This window comes from Carcharhinus amblyrhynchos, unplaced genomic scaffold, assembly GCF_965287045.1.
Source record: "Carcharhinus amblyrhynchos unplaced genomic scaffold, sCarAmb.v2.hapA chromosome_337, whole genome shotgun sequence".
In the NCBI taxonomy this organism is placed as follows: domain Eukaryota; kingdom Metazoa; phylum Chordata; class Chondrichthyes; order Carcharhiniformes; family Carcharhinidae; genus Carcharhinus; species Carcharhinus amblyrhynchos.
Window position 1 is genome coordinate 10,395 of NW_027650077.1, and position 13,419 is coordinate 23,813.

Genomic DNA, 13,419 nt, shown 5'->3' on the forward strand with positions numbered 1-13,419 from the left:
GGACACTAAGGGACAATTTAGCATGGTCAATCCACCTAACCCACACATCTTTGGACACTAAGGGACAATTTAGCATGGCCAATCCACCTAACCTGCACATCTTTGGACACTAAGGAGTAATTTAGCATGGCCAATCCACCTAACACGCACATCTTTGGACACCAAGGGGCAATTTATCATGGCCAATCCACCCAACCTGCACATCTTTGGACACTAAGGGGCAAATTGGCACACCCGATCCACCTAACCACCTTGGAAAAAATACATAATTTGCGCCCTCCGATCCCCCCCCCCCCCCCGACAACATTCTTGATGTTTGGCGTCTACCAGTTGACACCCCTCGCTGTTCCCACGCCCCATTGCAGTCGCGCCACCCAAATCCATCACTGCTACTGGAGTGATAGGGGCAACCGCACTGAAAGAGGCCATTCAGCCCATCGTGGGGGTGCTGGCTCCTGGCGAAGCAGTCAAGTAAGGGGCAAGGGAAGAAAAAAGCACGGCGGGCGAGCAGAGACAGCCCGAGAGGTCTATCGGCGGCCCAGAGAGGCCGGGACCCCACCTCTTTCCAAGATGTCTTCCAGACACATGCTCCGAGTTCGGTGGCAGCACTCGACAAACCGGATGTTTCCGTATTCTTTCCCCGTGAAGCAATTGATGAAAGCTTTCAGGGGTCCCTTCACATAGGCGACGCCAACCAGAATGCCTGCTAAATGGCCAACGAAGGAAGATCTGAGGTGGAGAGAAGAAAGGACAAAGACAGGCCTCAGCATCAATATACACGCCAAGGTCAGGAAAAGCAAACCGTACCCCAGTGTTATACAGCGACAGGCCCGTCCCCACCAGTACTGTACCCCAGTGTTATACAGCGACAGACCCGTCCCCACCAGTACTGTACCCCAGTGTTATACAGCGACAGACCCGTCCCCACCAGTACTGTACCCCAGTGTTATACAGAGACAGACCCGTCCCCACCAGTACTGTACCCCAGTGTTATACAGCGACAGACCCGTCCCCACCAGTACTGTACCCCAGTGTTATACAGTGACAGACCCGTCCCCACCAGTACTGTACCCCAGTGTTATACAGCGACAGACCCGTCCCCACCAGTACTGTACCCCAGTGTTATACAGAGACAGACCCGTCCCCACCAGTACTGTACCCCAGTGTTATACACTGACAGACCCGTCCCCACCAGTACTGTACCCCAGTGTTATACAGAGACAGACCCGTCCCCACCAGTACCGTACCCCAGTGTTATACAGCGACAGACCCGTCCCCACCAGTACTGTACCCCAGTGTTATACAGCGACAGACCCGTCCCCACCAGTACTGTACCCCAGTGTTATACAGCGACAGGCCCGTCCCCACCAGTACCGTACCCCAGTGTTATACAGCGACAGACCCGTCCCCACCAGTACTGTACCCCAGTGTTATACAGCGACAGGCCCGTCCCCACCAGTACTGTACCCCAGTGTTATACAGCGACAGACCCGTCCCCACCAGTACTGTACCCCAGTGTTATACAGCGACAGGCCCGTCCCCACCAGTACTGTACCCCAGTGTTATACAGCGACAGACCCGTCCCCACCAGTACTGTACCCCAGTGTTATACAGCGACAGACCCGTCCCCACCAGTACTGTACCCCAGTGTTATACAGCGACAGACCCGTCCCCACCAGTACTGTACCCCAGTGTTATACAGCGACAGACCCGTCCCCACCAGTACTGTACCCCAGTGTTATACAGCGACAGACCCGTCCCCACCAGTACTGTACCCCAGTGTTATACAGCGACAGACCCGTCCCCACCAGTACTGTACCCCAGTGTTATACAGCGACAGACCCGTCCCCACCAGTACTGTACCCCAGTGTTATACAGCGACAGACCCGTCCCCACCAGTACTGTACCCCAGTGTTATACAGCGACAGACCCGTCCCCACCAGTACTGTACCCCAGTGTTATACAGCGACAGACCCGTCCCCACCAGTACTGTATCCCAGTGTTATACAGCGACAGACCCGTCCCCACCAGTACTGTACCCCAGTGTTATACAGCGACAGACCCATCCCCACCAGTACTGTACCCCAGTGTTATACAGCGACAGACCCGTCCCCGCCAGTACTGTACCCCAGTGTTATACAGCGACAGACCCGTCCCCACCAGTACTGTACCCCAGTGTTATACAGCGACAGACCCGTCCCCACCAGTACTGTACCCCAGTGTTATACAGCGACAGACCCGTCCCCACCAGTACTGTACCCCAGTGTTATACAGCGACAGACCCGTCCCCACCAGTACTGTACCCCAGTGTTATACAGCGACAGACCCGTCCCCACCAGTACTGTACCCCAGTGTTATACAGCGACAGACCCGTCCCCGCCAGTACTGTACCCCAGTGTTATACAGCGACAGACCCGTCCCCACCAGTACTGTACCCCAGTGTTATACAGCGACAGACCCGTCCCCACCAGTACTGTACCCCAGTGTTATACAGAGACAGACCCGTCCCCGCCAGTACTGTACCCCAGTGTTATACAGCGACAGACCCGTCCCCACCAGTACTGTACCCCAGTGTTATACAGAGACAGACCCGTCCCCGCCAGTACTGTACCCCAGTGTTATACAGCGACAGACCCGTCCCCACCAGTACTGTACCCCAGTGTTATACAGCGACAGACCCGTCCCCACCAGTGCTGTACCCCAGTGTTATACAGCGACAGACCCGTCCCCACCAGTACTGTACCCCAGTGTTATACAGCGACAGACCCGTCCCCACCAGTGCTGTACCCCAGTGTTATACAGCGACAGACCCGTCCCCACCAGTACTGTACCCCAGTGTTATACAGCGACAGACCCGTCCCCACCAGTACTGTACCCCAGTGTTATACAGCGACAGACCCGTCCCCACCAGTACTGTACCCCAGTGTTATACAGCGACAGACCCGTCCCCACCAGTACTGTACCCCAGTGTTATACAGCGACAGACCCGTCCTCACCAGTACTGTACCCCAGTGTTATACAGCGACAGACCCGTCCCCACCAGTACTGTACCCCAGTGTTATACAGCGACAGACCCGTCCCCACCAGTACTGTACCCCAGTGTTATACAGCGACAGACCCGTCCCCACCAGTACTGTACCCCAGTGTTATACAGCGACAGACCCGTCCCCACCAGTACTGTACCCCAGTGTTATACAGCGACAGACCCGTCCCCACCAGTACTGTACCCCAGTGTTATACAGCGACAGACCCGTCCCCACCAGTACTGTACCCCAGTGTTATACAGCGACAGACCCGTCCCCACCAGTACTGTACCCCAGTGTTATACAGCGACAGACCCGTCCCCACCAGTACTGTACCCCAGTGTTATACAGCGACAGACCCGTCCCCACCAGTACTGTACCCCAGTGTTATACAGCGACAGACCCGTCCCCACCAGTACTGTACCCCAGTGTTATACAGCGACAGACCCGTCCCCACCAGTACTGTACCCCAGTGTTATACAGCGACAGACCCGTCCCCACCAGTACTGTACCCCAGTGTTATACAGCGACAGACCCGTCCCCACCAGTACTGTACCCCAGTGTTATACAGCGACAGACCCGTCCCCGCCAGTACTGTACCCCAGTGTTATACAGCGACAGACCCGTCCCCGCCAGTACTGTACCCCAGTGTTATACAGGGACAGACCCGTCCCCGCCAGTACTGTACCCCAGTGTTATACAGCGACAGACCCGTCCCCGCCAGTACTGTACCCCAGTGTTATACAGTGACAGACCTGTCCCCACCAGTACTGTACCCCAGTGTTATACAGTGACAGACCCATCCCCACCAGTACTGTACCCCAGTGTTATACAGTGACAGACCCGTCCCCACCAGTACTGTACCCCAGTGTTATGCAGTGACAGACCCGTCCCCACCAGTACTGTACCCCAGTGTTAGGCAGCGACAGTCCCGTCCCCACCAGTACTGTACCCCAGTGTTATACAGCGACAGACCCGTCCCCACCAGTACTGTACCCCAGTGTTATACAGCGACAGACCCGTCCCCACCAGTACTGTACCCCAGTGTTATACAGTGACAGACCCGTCCCCACCAGTACCGTACCCCAGTGTAATACAGCGACAGACCCGTCCCCACCAGTACCGTACCCCAGTGTTATACAGCGACAGACCCGTCCCCACCAGTACTGTACCCCAGTGTTATACAGCGACAGACCCGTCCCCACCAGTACTGTACCCCAGTGTTATACAGCGACAGACCCGTCCCCACCAGTACTGTACCCCAGTGTTATACAGCGACAGACCCGTCCCCACCAGTACTGTACCCCAGTGTTATACAGCGACAGACCCGTCCCCACCAGTACTGTCAGTACTGTATCCCAGTGTTATACAGCGACAGACCCGTCCCCGCCAGTACTGTACCCCAGTGTTATACAGCGACAGACCCGTCCCCACCAGTACTGTACCCCAGTGTTATACAGAGACAGACCCGTCCCCACCAGTACTGTACCCCAGTGTTATACAGCGACAGACCCATCCCCACCAGTACTGTACCCCAGTGTTATACAGTGACAGACCCGTCCCCGCCAGTACTGTATCCCAGTGTTATACAGAGACAGACCCGTCCCCACCAGTACTGTATCCCAGTGTTATACAGAGACAGACCCGTCCCCACCAGTACTGTACCCCAGTGTTATACAGCGACAGACCCGTCCCCACCAGTACTGTACCCCAGTGTTATACAGCGACAGACCCGTCCCCACCAGTACTGTACCCCAGTGTTATACAGCGACAGACCCGTCCCCGCCAGTACTGTACCCCAGTGTTATACAGCGACAGACCCGTCCCCACCAGTACTGTACCCCAGTGTTATACAGAGACAGACCCGTCCCCACCAGTACTGTACCCCAGTGTTATACAGCGACAGACCCATCCCCACCAGTACTGTACCCCAGTGTTATACAGTGACAGACCCGTCCCCGCCAGTACTGTATCCCAGTGTTATACAGAGACAGACCCGTCCCCACCAGTACTGTATCCCAGTGTTATACAGAGACAGACCCGTCCCCACCAGTACTGTACCCCAGTGTTATACAGCGACAGACCCGTCCCCACCAGTACTGTACCCCAGTGTTATACAGAGACAGACCCGTCCCCACCAGTACTGTACCCCAGTGTTATACAGCGACAGACCCGTCCCCGCCAGTACTGTACCCCAGTGTTATACAGTGACAGACCCATCCCCACCAGTACTGTACCCCAGTGTTATACAGTGACAGACCCGTCCCCACCAGTACTGTACCCCAGTGTTATACAGCGACAGACCCGTCCCTACCAGTACTGTACTCCAGTGCTATACAGAGACAGACCCGTCCCCACCGGTACTGTACCCCAGTGTTATACAGCGACAGACCTGTCCCCACCAGTACTGTACCCCAGTGTTATACAGAGACTGACCAGTCCCCACCAGTACTGTACCCCAGTGTTATACAGCGACAGACCCATCCCCACCAGTACTGTACCCCAGTGTTATTCAGAGACAGACCCGTCCCCACCAGTACTGTACCCCAGTGTTATACAGTGACAGACCCGTCCCCACCAGTACTGTACCCCAGTGTTATTCAGAGACAGACCAGTCCCCACCAGTACTGTACCCCAGTGTTATACAGCGACAGGCCCGTCCCCACCAGTACTGTACCCCAGTGTTATACAGCGACAGACCCGTCCCCACCAGTACTGTACCCCAGTGTTATACAGCGACAGACCCGTCCCCACCAGTACTGTACCCCAGTGCAATTTAGCATGGCCAATCCACCTAACCTGCACATCTTTGGACACTAAGGGACAATTTAGCATGGCCAATCCCCCTAACCTGCACATCTTTGGACACTAAGGGACAATTTAGCATGGCCAATCCCCCTAACCTGCACATCTTTGGACACTAAGGGACAATTTAGCATGGCCAATCCCCCTAACCTGCACATCTTTGGACACTAAGGGACAATTTAGCATGGCCAATCCACCTAACCTGCACATCTTTGGAGTCTGGGAGGAAACCGGAGCACCCGGAGGAAACCCAGGCAGAGACGGGGAGAATGTGCAGTCTCCACACAGACAGTGACCCGAGCTGGGAATCGAACCCGGGTCCACGGCGCTGCGAGGCAGCAGCGCTAACCCACTGTGCCACCCGGGGGTCCACAGAGGGGGTCGGGAATGCTTCACCTCGGAGAAAGCAGATGAATGAGGATAAGTTCAGCCCAGCAAGCGTCTCGTTTTTTGATTTGGAACGGTCCCGGTATACAGCCGTCAGCACTGTGTCCATTATTAATCACTTTCAGGGCAAACAGGACGCCTGTGGGAGAGAGATAGAGAGAGAGAGAGAGGGCACACAGTCATTCTCTTTGCAAACACTGCCACCTTCACAGTCTGGAGAGTATTATCTGTGTAAACTCATTCCCGCTTACGTTGAACTGGTCTGGGGCCCACCCCTGCTGAGTGGGAGAGATTCCCGTTAAACCAGCCTGATCCATTACTCCGCAATCTCCCTCTCCGACCCTCGATCTGGGTGGGAACCCGCTCCTCTCCCAGTTTGTACAGACACCTTCCTGTCTCCATGTGTCACCTGGTTTCCCTTTCACACAAACAACCTTCCTCCTCCATCGTGTACAAAGTCACTCTTCAACAGATCACTCATTGCTCTCTCTCTCCCACTCTTCACTACAAATTGTCTCCCCCCCCGTCCCTCTCTTCCTTCCATGTCTCCTGTCCCTCTCTCCGGTCTCTCTCGTCCCTCTCCCCCATCCGTCTCTGCCGTCCCTCTCTCCCGTCCCCCTGTCTCCCGTCTCTCTCTCTCTCCCATCCCTCTCTCCCGTCTCTCTCTCTCTCTCTCTCCCGTCTCTCTCTCTCTCTCTCTCTCCCATCTCTCTCTCTCCCGTCCCTCTCTCCCGTCTCTCTCTCTGTCTCTCCCATCCCTCTCTCCCATCTCTCTCTCTCTCCCGTCTCTCTCTCTCTCTCCCATCTCTTTCTCCCGTCTCTCTGTGTACCCCACTCAGTGATACCCTGTGTACACAAATTGCTTTCACTCCCATACCCAGTGTGTGTGTCCCCCTCTCTCTCCCATACCCAGTGTGTGTGTGTCTCTCTCTCTGCCATACCCAGTGTGTGTGTCCCCCTCTCTCTCCCATACCCAGTGTGTGTGTGTCTCTCTCTCTGCCATACCCAGTGTGTGTGTGTCCCTCTCTCTCCCATACCCAGTGTGTGTGTCCCCCTCTCTCTCTGCCATACCCAGTGTGTGTGTGTCCCCCTCTCTCTCCCATACCCAGTGTGTGTGTCCCCCTCTCTCTCCCATACCCAGTGTGTGTGTCCCTCTCTCTGCCATACCCAGTGTGTGTGTGTCCCCCTCTCTCTCCCATACCCAGTGTGTGTGTCCCTCTCTCTGCCATACCCAGTGTGTGTGTCCCCCTCTCTCTCCCATACCCAGTGTGTGTGTCCCTCTCTCTCTGTCATACCCAGTGTGTGTGTCCCTCTCTCTCTCCCATTCCCAGTGTGTGTCTCCTACCCCTCTCTCTCCCATACCCAGTGTGTGTGTCCCTCTCTCTCTCCCATACCCAGTGTGTGTGTCCCTCTCTCTCTCCCATTCCCAGTGTGTGTGTCCCTCTCTCTCTCCCATACCCAGTGTGTGTGTCCCTCTCTCTCTGCCATACCCAGTATGTGTGTGTCCCTCTCTCTCTCCCATACCCAGTGTGTGTGTCCCTCTCTCTCTCCCATACCCAGTGTGTGTGTGTCCCTCTCTCTCCCATACCCAGTGTGTGTGTGTCCCTCTCTCTCTCCCATACCCAGTGTGTGTGTGTCCCTCTCTCTCTCCCATACCCAGTGTGTGTGTCCCTCTCTCTCTCCCATACCCAGTGTGTGTGCGTCCCTCTCTCTCTCCCATACCCAGTGTGTGTGTGTCCCTCTCTCTCTCATACCCAGTGTGTGTGTGTCCCTCTCTCTCTCCCATACCCAGTGTGTGTGTCCCTCTCTCTCCCATTCCCAATGTGTGCGTCCCTCTCTCTCTCCCATACCCAGTGTGTGTGTCCCTCTCTCTCTCCCATACCCAGTGTGTGTGTCCCTCTCTCTCTCTCCCATACCCAGTGTGTGTGTGTGTCCCCCTCTCTCTCCCATCCCAGTGTGTGTGTCTCTCTCTCTCTCCCATACCCAGTGTGTGTGTCCCCCTCTCTCTCTCCCATACCCAGTGTGTGTCTCCCACTCTCTCCCATACCCAGTGTGTGTGTGTCCCTCTCTCTCCCATACCCAGTGTGTGTGTGTCCCTCTCTCTCTCCCATACCCAGTGTGTGTGCGTCCCTCTCTCTCTCCCATACCCAGTGTGTGTGTCCTTCTCTCTCCCATACCCAGTGTGTGTGTGTCCCTCTCTCTCCCATACCCAGTGTGTGTGTGTCCCTTTCTCTCTCCCATACCCAGTGTGTGTGTCCCCCTCTCTCTCTCCCATACCCAGTGTGTGTCTCCCACTCTCTCCCATACCCAGTGTGTGTGTCCCTCTCTCTCTGCCATACCCAGTGTGTGTGTGTCCCTCTCTCTCCCATACCCAGTGTATTTGTGTCCCTCTCTCTCTCCCATACCCAGTGTGTGTGTCCCTCTCTCTCTGCCATACCCAGTGTGTGTCTCCCACTCTCTCTCATACCCAGTGTGTGTGTCCCTCTCTCTCCCATACCCAGTGTGTGTGTGTCCCCCTCTCTCTCTCCCATACCCAGTGTGTGTGTCCCTCTCTCTCTGCCATACCCAGTGTGTGTGTCCCTCTCTCTCTCCCATACCCAGTGTGTGTGTGTCCCTCTCTCTCTCCCATACCCAATGTGTGTGTGTCCCTTTCTCTCTGCCATACACAGTGTGTGTGTCCCTCTCTCTCTGCCATACCCAGTGTGTGTGTGTCCCTCTCTCTCTGCCATACCCAGTGTGTGTTTGTGTCCCTCTCTCTCTCCCATACCCAGTGTGTGTGTCCCTCTCTCTCTCCCATACCCAGTGTGTGTGTGTCCCCCTCTCTCTCTCTCATACCCAGTGTGTGTGTCCCTCTCTCTCCCATACCCAGTGTGTGTGTGTCCCCCTCTCTCTCTCCCATACCCAGTGTGTGTGTCCCTCTCTCTCTGCCATACCCAGTGTGTGTGTCCCTCTCTCTCTCCCATACCCAGTGTGTGTGTGTCCCTCTCTCTCTCCCATACCCAGTGTGTGTGTCCCTCTCTCTCTCCCATACCCAGTGTGTGTGTGTCCCTTTCTCTCTGCCATACCCAGTGTGTGTGTCCCTCTCTCTCTGCCATACCCAGTGTGTGTGTGTCCCTCTGTCTCTGCCATACCCAGTGTGTTTGTGTCCCTCTCTCTCTCCCATACCCAGTGTGTGTGTGTCCCTCTCTCTCTCATACCCAGTGTGTGTGTGTCCCTCTCTCTCTCATACCCAGTGTGTGTGTGTCCCTCTCTCTCCCATACCCAGTGTGTGTGTCCCCCTCTCTCTCTGCCATACCCAGTGTGTGTGTCCCTCTCTCTCTCATACCCAGTGTGTGTGTGTCCCTCTCTCTCTGCCATACCCAGTGTGTGTGTCCCTCTCTCTCTGCCATACCCAGTGTGTGTGTCCCTCTCTCTGCCATACCCAGTGTGTGTGTCCCTCTCTCTCTGCCATACCCAGTGTGTGTGTCCCTCTCTCTCTGCCATACCCAGTGTGTGTGTCCCTCTCTCTCTGCCATACCCAGTGTGTGTGTCCCTCTCTCTCTTCCATACCCAGTGTGTGTGTGTCCCTCTCTCTCTGCCATACCCAGTGTGTGTGTGTCCCTCTCTCTCTCCCATACCCAGTGTGTGTGTGTCCCTCTCTCTCTGCCATACCCAGTGTGTGTGTCCCTCTCTCTCTGCCATACCCAGTGTGTGTGTGTCCCTCTCTCTCTGCCATACCCAGTGTGTGTGTCCCTCTCTCTCCCATACCCAGTGTGTGTGTCCCTCTCTCTCTGTCATACCCAGTGTGTGTGTCCCTCTCTCTGCCATACCCAGTGTGTGTGTCCCTCTCTCTGCCATACCCAGTGTGTGTGTCCCTCTCTCTCCCATACCCAGTGTGTGTGTCCCTCTCTCTCTGTCATACCCAGTGTGTGTGTGTGTCCCTCTCTCTCCCATACCCAGTGTGTGTGTGTCCCGCTCTCTCTGCCATACCCAGTGTGTGTGTCCCTCTCTCTCTGCCGTACCCAAGTGTGTCTCCCCCCCTGGGCGGGCAAGCGGGCCGTCCTACCTGAGAAGCCCACGGCGCAATCCATGTTGAACCGCTCGGTCAGGAGCGTGGCCAAGGCCGCCTTGATGGAGAGGTAGGTGAGGCCGGTCAGGAGGCCGAAGACGAGGGCGGAAAACATGAAGCGGGCGCTTCCGATGCGGCGCTCCAGCTTGCTCCCCTTCCAGACCAGCGAGGCCATGTTGAAGCCCAGGTGGTCCACGTCGATGTGGTGTAGCGGGGCCAGCAGGAGGCGATGCCACTCGCAGCCGTAGAAGGTGGTGTTGACGCTCAGGCAGACCTCGCCCACGTTGAACTCTGGCGCCAGGAAGATGAACATGTTGAGGACGATGACGGCCAGGGTGATGGGGGGGATCCCCTTGGTCTCGATGAGCAGCAGAATGAGGAAGATCACGTAGGTGCCTAGTAAGTCCTCCATCGGACATCTTCCGACGAGTGCCTGACGCTCTGCCGGAGGTCCGATTCTCTCAGTGCCCCTTCGGAACAGCCCGGAATCTGCACAACGCAAACAGCCGGCTGCTGAGTAAAGCTGGGGTCGAGGGTCTCGGGGAGGGTCAGGGGTCGGAGGTCAGAGGGTGGAGGGAATGAGCCACTTCCTGCTGCGCCCCCCTCCACCCACCATGGGAAATCCTGGCAACCGTTCAAATTTATTTGATTTGTGTCACAAGTGAAGGCTGACATTTACACCGCGTTGAAGTTATTGTGAAAATCCTCCAGTCGCCACACTCCGGCGCCCATTCGGGTAACATTGAGAGAGAATTTAGCATGGCCAATCCACCTAACCTGCACATCTTTGGACACTAAGGGACAATTTAGCATGGCCAATCCACCTAACCTACACATCTTTGGACACTAAGGGGCAATTTAGCATGGCCAATCCACCTAACCTACACATCTTTGGACACTAAGGGGCAATTTAGCATGGCCAATCCGCCTAACCTGCACATCTTTGGACACTAAGGGGCAATTTAGCAAGGCCAATCCACCTAACCCGCACATCTTTGGACACTAAGGGGCAATTTAGCAAGGCCAATCCACCTAACCCGCACATCTTTGGACACTAAGGGGCAATTTAGCATGGCCAATCCACCTAACCTACACATCTTTGGACACTAAGGGGCAATTTAGCATGGCCAATCCACCTAACCTACACATCTTTGGACACTAAGGGGCAATTTAGCATGGCCAATCCGCCTAACCTGCACATCTTTGGACACTAAGGGGCAATTTAGCAAGGCCAATCCACCTAACCCGCACATCTTTGGACACTAAGGGGCAATTTAGCAAGGCCAATCCACCTAACCCGCACATCTTTGGACACTAAGGGGCAATTTAGCATGGCCAATCCACCTAACCTACACATCTTTGGACACTAAGGGGTAATTTAGCATGGCCAATCCACCTAACCTGCACATCTTTGGACACTAAGGGGCAATTTAGCATGGCCAATCCACCTAACCTGCACATCTTTGGACACTAAGGGGCAATTTAGCATGGCCAATCCACCTAACCTACACATCTTTGGACACTAAGGGGCAATTTAGCATGGCCAATCCACCTAACCTGCACATCTTTGGACACTAAGGGGCAATTTAGCATGGCCAATCCACCTAACCTACACATCTTTGGACACTAAGGGGCAATTTAGCATGGCCAATCCACCTAACCTGCACATCTTTGGACACTAAGGGGCAATTTAGCATGGCCAATCCACCTAACATGCACATCTTTGGACACTAAGGGGCAATTTAGCTTAGCCAATCCACCTAACCTGCACATCTTTGGACACTAAGGGGCAATTTAGCATGGCCAATCCACCTAACCTGCACATCTTTGGACACTAAGGGGCAATTTAGCATGGCCAATCCACCTAACCTACACATCTTTGGACACTAAGGGGCAATTTAGCATGGCCAATCCACCTAACCTGCACATCTTTGGACACTAAGGGGCAATTTAGCATGGCCAATCCACCTAACCTGCACATCTTTGGACACTAAGGGGTAATTTAGCATGGCCAATCCACCTAACCTACACATCTTTGGACACTAAGGGGCAATTTAGCATGGCCAATCCACCCAACCCGCACATCTTTGGACACTAAGGGGTAATTTAGCATGGCCAATCCACCTAACCAGCACATCTTTGGACACTAAGGGGCAATTTAGCATGGCCAATCCACCTAACCTACATATCTTTGGACACTAAGGGGCAATTTAGCATGGCCAATCCACCTAACCTACATATCTTTGGACACTAAGGGGCAATTTAGCATGGCCAATCCACCCAACCCGCACATCTTTGGACACTAAGGGGTAATTTAGCATGGCCAATCCACCTAACCCGCACATCTTTGGACACTAAGGGGCAATTTAGCATGGCCAATCCACCTAACCAGCACATCTTTGGACACTAAGGGGCAATTTAGCATGGCCAATCCACCTAACCTGTACACCTTTGGACACCGGGGGCAATTTCTTTTGCCCCGCTAGCTAAGGTGGCTTCTTCAGTGGAAAGAAAAGTAAGGAATCTACAACAATCTCGTCCACCTGGCACCAAATTTATCCCCTTGAAGTTACTCACCCACTGAGCATGAAATGCTTCTTTCTTGAGAGAAAAACTTAAGTCAGGACAGCTAAAAGGGGTCACAAAAAATTATTGGCCCGCAGGATTAAGGAAAATTAAGGTAGATGGAGTTTAATCCCAACAAACATGAGGCATTTTGGAAGGTCTAATACAGATAGGAAATATACAGTAAATGGCAGAACCCTTAGGAGTATTAATAGGCAGAGGGATCTGGGCGTACAGGTACACAGGTCGCTGAAAATGGCAACGCAGGTGGGAGAAGGTAGTCAAGAAGGCCTTCATTGGCCAGGGTATTGAGTTTGAGAATTGGCAAGTCACGTTGCAGCTTTATTAGTTAGGCCGTACTTGGAATATAGTCTTCAATTCTGGTCGCCCACACTCCCAGAAGGATGTGGAGGCTTCGGAGAGGGTACAGAAAAGATTTACCAGGATGTTGCCCTGGTATGGAGGGGCATCAGCTACGAGGAGAGGTTGGAGAAAACTTGGTTTGTTCTCACTGGAGTGAGGGAGGTTGAGGGGGAGACCTGATAGAAGTCTACAAGATTACGAGGGGCGTGGACAAGAGTGGATAGTCAG

The 13,419-nt window shown here is 54.5% G+C and overlaps 1 protein-coding gene across 1 annotated transcript; it reads right to left on the minus strand.

Moving 5' to 3' along the window:
• Nucleotides 1–527: 527 nt before the first annotated feature.
• On the minus strand, nt 528–10,675 carry LOC145339196 (rhomboid-related protein 4-like). The gene is made up of 3 exons (XM_080183580.1): nt 10,261–10,675; nt 6,225–6,354; nt 528–729 (listed from the first exon to the last, which is right to left on the minus strand). Exons 1-3 carry the CDS (start codon nt 10,673–10,675, stop codon nt 528–530), a joined length of 747 nt encoding a protein of 248 aa, XP_080039706.1.
• Between the last annotated feature and the right edge of the window lie 2,744 nt (nt 10,676–13,419).